This window comes from Ctenopharyngodon idella, chromosome 2 (assembly GCF_019924925.1).
Source record: "Ctenopharyngodon idella isolate HZGC_01 chromosome 2, HZGC01, whole genome shotgun sequence".
NCBI lineage: Eukaryota > Metazoa > Chordata > Actinopteri > Cypriniformes > Xenocyprididae > Ctenopharyngodon > Ctenopharyngodon idella.
Window position 1 is genome coordinate 18,943,391 of NC_067221.1, and position 5,859 is coordinate 18,949,249.

The following is a 5,859-nucleotide window of genomic DNA, read 5'->3' on the forward strand; positions in this document are numbered from 1 at the left end:
TGAACATCACACAGCACTTTCTAGAACTGTCTGTGACAGTGTAAAAGAGGATTTAGTCATTTACACATTGTCAGCAATAAACATCTTACTATGGATACTGGTACTGAAAATCCTACTGATTGAACAACACTGATTTCAGTCAAATAAATCTGTATTTGAGCATTTAGGCCCTGTATAATATTAATAAACTGCAATAAAATAGTAATAAATTGCACAAATGTATAATGCACTATATGCAAATATAAACTATATATATATATACTCAAAGAAATAATAAAATATTAGGTAATAATTTTAATGAGAAAAAAAGTTCATCACAGAAGAGGTGTATTCAAGTCATTGTATGTATGAATTGCATTTTTATGTATTTTTGAATATGCAATAACACCCAGCGTTGGCTGGGATGTTATTCCTGGAAGAGTAATTGCAGAAAACCACACCTGGGACAAATATAAAATCGCCCCACACAGACAAGCCAAAAATCCTAATGTGATTTAGATCACTATGGGCGTCTATCAGACTACATCATAACATAGAATTATTATTATTTATGTTTCAATTGAGATTAAAATGCCTGAGGTCAGGTAGCTGCCGGCACTTACAAAAATTGGCTGAAATATTTGTGACTGAGACATGATCAAACACGGTCGCGTTCAGGAAGTTACAATGTGTATTTAAGGCGCGTGTTTGCGCTGCTGTAGCTGGAGACGGAGGCAGGTCGCGCGCAGCAGTCACATCTCTAGCGGAGCACAACAGCGCAGCGCAACAGGTGAGTCCTGTCCTGACTCAGGACAATGCGATTCAGACCGACAGTGTGCTGCAGACCTTAATGATGACGGCTGCTTTGTTGCTCGAGCTTTTATTCGATTTCTAATTGCATTTTGATTCGAATAGAGGTCAGGTGTCGTTACTTTTAAATTATTCGCTTTGGATAAAGTTTCTGTTATCTTAACGCACTAGCCAAGGTAAGCTTGAAGAAATCTTTTAAATTCTGAACATAATTTGCTGGGTCATTGTAACTTTACGGAAAAACGTCCAGATATATTGTAGGCTACTATAGATCACACGTCTATGTGTGCGCACAGCCGGTGCGCCAGAGTTTTTCCCATGCACATTCACTCAGACATGGACACTTGTTTCAGCATTAATGAAGCGGTGTCAGGTCAGTTTATACAGCCTCTACGAGGCCTATCAATGCTGTTAAAATGTGATTGCAGCTGCAGACAGAACATTACCTTGCAGGAGTTTTCAAACTGGGGTCCGGAGACCCCCATGGGGCCCACAAGGGGGAGCTGGGGGGGAAACGTCAAATAATAATAAAAAAAAGGGTAACATTTTATCGAAATTTGACAATATTTGACAATATTGCTGTTTCATTCTGCTTTCTGATAGGCTATAATGAGATTAAACACCTATATTGATTCTACTGATAGCCTAGTTTAACTGTAAAAACTATACTTTTAATAATAGTCGCTCTTTTCTTTTCCATGTGCTTTAAAGATTAGTTGGTATTTCTATTGCACGAGTTTCTCATCTTGCTTGTCTCCTTTGCTTTGCTCATTGCTGTAAGGCATGAAGCTGCCTTGGAAAAATATTTTTATGAAAAATGTTGGGTAACACTTTATTTTAGGGTTCAGTTCTTACTTTTAACTAGTTGCTTATTAGCATGCATATTACTAGGTTATTGGCTGTTTATTAGTACTTATAAAGCACATATTAATGCCTTATTCTGCATGACCATATTCTACATCCCTCAATCCTTCCTAAACTTAAATGCTACAACAACTATACTAACTATTAGTAAGTAGTAAATTAGGAGTTTATTGAGGCAAAAGTTGTAGTTAATATTGAATATGTGTTTCCCATTCTAAAGTGTTACCAAATGTTGATATCCAAATACATCTTAAAAAGATGAATTAAAAAATGTTTATCCTAAGGTTTATACATAGCGAACAGAAAAATATACAATGTCAAAAAGTAGGCCTATATATTTTCCAGACAATATTATAATCATTTCTTTTGGCATTAGTATAATGACAATATAAAAGCTAGTTATTTAATTTTGGATGTGCCACACTGTCAAAAACAAAAACGGAAATACATTATTCAGTAATTTTATGGAAATGTAACCCTTAAAACATATATATATATATATATACGTAATGTACTGTATAAATATGAATACATTTTCTGCATTGTTTATATATATATATATATATATATATATACATACATATTTTTATTTATTTATTTATTTATTTTTACAGTGCATATCTGTAGCTGCTACATGAGATTATTTCTCATGAATGTTGAACTCTTGGCCTAATCAGTTGCTTGTCACGTTTTATAACACTTTTCGTTGTTTTCCAAAAGAATTGCGCAAGGTAAAGCCGAGATATATAAATGTACAGTTAAACAAATTCTATTTAATTTAGCCTATATAAATCTTAGCATAAATCGAATAAGCATGCAAATATTGTGCATGACGCGATGGATATTCAATTCTAAACCGTATAGACTATTAATAGCTATTATCTAATTTTCTTCCTTATTATTAGGGAAATAAATCTGCAGTTTTAAATGCTATTTGAAACTAATTGTTTATCCCCTGTGCTTGGAATTTGATGTTCTTCAAGTCTCGACATCAGGTTATTAACGACCGCAACAAAACCAATTAGTTATTGGCAATAATACCCTGGGCCCCATTTGCAGTCTGTTACTTGGAAGTGACGTGATGTTGATATATCATGCGGACAGAGGATCAGTTTACTAAATAAGGCTTTGAGATCAAGTTGCCAAGAGGGAGCCTATAACAAAGTGCGCCGTGCAGTTCCTCGACTTCAAATCGCTTTTGCTTTATTTGGGAGGTTTTGATTGCAAAAGGCTGCGGGATAGAGATTTGACAGACCTGCTGCTGTGTATATCAGGTGCATTTTTTCACACCGGCGCTGCTCTTGAAATCCACTTTTCAGGCAGGATTGGAGAGCCGTGAGTGATTGATGACCCTGAACCTGATAACGGAGAGTAAACATGCCGAGGTCATTTTTGGTGAAGAGCAAACGGGCGCACAGTTATCATCAACCCCGTTACCTGGACGACAACTGCATCCCAACTGAGAAACTTCTCACGTGCCAAGGTACGAAGACATTTATCAATATTAATTAAGCAATGAAAAGCGTTCATTAAAATAGCGACGGATAATGCATTGTGAATATTATTGAGTTTAGAAAGTCAAATGGGGCAAATCCCCGAGAGCCCGGCGGATGTGGGAAATCATTCCCCTAAAACCAGCATGGTGTGCACGGCGGATCATTCCTCCCAACAGTCCCCGCTGAGCTGCGAGGGCAGTGTGTGTGACCGCTCATCCGACTATGACGACTTCTGGAGACCCCTGTCCTCAGGAACCTCTCCAGGTTGGCATGTTCTCATGCTAATTTAACAGTTGTGAAACTATAGGGCCTATGCAAAAATACTTATTACGCTTTCTTTTTACAACATATCTCACTCTAGATCTGGATAAATCGCCTTCTCCAGACGACTCTCAGCCTTTCGACTTGTCTTTTCGTCCGTACGTTTGGGCCCATTCAACATCCGAGCTCAGACACCTCATTCAATCTTGCAACCGTGTTTCTGCGGATTCAGAGACATCAATGGGGGTGTATGATGCCATGGACAGAAGGCCGGGTGCCCATCTCCTCATTGAACCAGCACAATCCGGGCGATTTTACCAGGACTATGGCTCCCTGAACACTAACCTGTTGGATAGTAGAGGCTTCTATGCAGACTTCAAGATGTCAACTAAAGTAGCAGAGATTGATTCGGAGTCTGATATTATGTCCACGCGACTTCAGCTAAGCGGCTCGTACAAATGCGTAAAATGCACTAAGGTATAATAGGCTAAATCAACATTATTTGCTACTTATATTTACATCAATTGTTTGTCCTTTAAGAAACTCTTTTTGAAGCCATAAACAAAACAAAGATTATTGGAGTGTAGCCAACGTTTTGCGAGAAAATATTTGACCTTTTCTACTTCACGTTTAATTCAAAATGTTGCTTGTGTTTCTTTAATTGTGAAATTTACTTGCAATTTCGGAGTGAAAATTGGCTCTTTTTTCCAGTGTAATAGCAAATTGAAAAAATAAATAAAACTTTAGTAGCTATACTTTTACGAAAAAAAGGGTTCTAGATCTTAGGGTTCTTGACTCAATTTGCCAAAAAGGTTCTATCGAAGGAGAAATGCGCCTGACAGAAAGTTATAGTGCACCCAAAAATGAAAATTTGGTCAACAGTTACTCACCCTCAAGTTGTTCCGAACCTGTATAAATTTCTTTGTTCTGCTGTTCACAAAGAAAGATATCTGTAAGAAAATTTGGAACCAAGCAGATCTCATTGACTGCCATAGAAAAAAAAAAAATACTAGTCAATGGGGGCGAGATCTGCTTGGTTACAAAAATTCTTTCAGATATCTTTCTTTGTGTACAACAAAAGATAATTATACAGGCTTGGAACAACTTGAGGGTGAGTAAATGATGACAGAATTTTCATTTTTGGGTGAACTTTCCCTTTAAGGTTCTATATGCAAAATTTGTATTTGTCTAGAAAACTTCAGCATTTCGTCTTTAGACCAAAAGATATTTAAGATCCCACGAAACTAAACTAAATCACGACTGTTTAAAATGATTTATGTTTGTGTAAATTTGTGTAAATTATGTTTCTTTTAAACAGGTGTTTTCAACCCCTCATGGGTTAGAAGTTCACGTGCGGCGGTCTCACAGTGGCACGAGGCCCTTCGCGTGCGAAATCTGTGGAAAAACGTTCGGCCACTCGGTCAGCTTGGAGCAACATAAAGCTGTCCATTCACAAGTAGGCCTACGCGTGCATTCCCGCAACATTTATTAAGCCATAATGATAAGCCTCGACGATCTTACTAATCAACTTTTTACCGGCAGGAAAGAGTCTTCAGCTGCAAAATCTGCGACAAAAGTTTCAAGAGGTCGTCCACTTTGTCCACGCACCTCCTCATCCACTCTGATACCAGACCATATCCCTGTCAGTACTGCGGCAAACGATTCCATCAGAAATCAGATATGAAGAAACACACGTTCATTCATACAGGTGATTTAAATGTTGATACAAAGAAAATTAATAGCCTAATAGCCAAACCGCTTCTTTGAATTGCATTGCGCACGGCCAGGCTGCGTTTGCAAAAGTTGTGTTTGTGTTGAGACTAAAAGAAACCTTCATATTTTACAGGTGAAAAGCCACACAAGTGTCAGGTGTGTGGAAAAGCCTTCAGTCAGAGTTCAAACCTCATCACACACAGCAGAAAACACACAGGATTCAAGCCTTTCGGATGCGAACTGTGTGGCAAAGGATTTCAGCGCAAAGTAGATCTGAGGAGACACAAAGAAACGCAGCATGGACTAAAATAACGCATTTTTTTTTCTTACATATGTTTGTTTGCACATGCATGTAACACTATGTAGAATTAGAAGGTAATATTGTGTGGTTTTATGAATTAAGAAAATAACGCATTTATTTGATTTCCGATACACAGTATTTTATAACAAGCTGGGATATTTTGTTCTAAATATTTAATAAACGGACAAACCAAATATTAGTAAATCCAGCTGAAATTTCACCAAGAGCATTACCTTGCATTTGTATTTAACATGCAATTCTTCAGAGTGAAGAATTCTTAATAAATTCTGAAGCAGAGTGAAGCAGTTTTTTTTTTTAAAACGCTCATGTAAATATGAATTTGATTCTCCATCAGGCAATTTTGTGCAAGTAAATAAGACATCATTAATTACTTAAATATAATATGGACTAATAAATAAAAGGCTGCATAAAATC

The 5,859-nt window shown here is 37.1% G+C and overlaps 1 protein-coding gene across 1 annotated transcript; it reads left to right on the forward strand.

Moving 5' to 3' along the window:
* Nucleotides 1-439: 439 nt before the first annotated feature.
* gfi1aa (growth factor independent 1A transcription repressor a) lies at nt 440-5,721 on the forward strand. Its single transcript, XM_051882211.1, has 7 exons — nt 440-769; nt 2,973-3,136; nt 3,228-3,413; nt 3,511-3,887; nt 4,729-4,866; nt 4,953-5,118; nt 5,257-5,721. The coding sequence occupies exons 2-7, from the start codon at nt 3,031-3,033 to the stop codon at nt 5,433-5,435; spliced, it is 1,152 nt and encodes a 383-aa protein (XP_051738171.1). The 5' UTR covers nt 440-769; nt 2,973-3,030; the 3' UTR covers nt 5,436-5,721.
* The last annotated feature ends 138 nt before the right edge of the window (nt 5,722-5,859 follow it).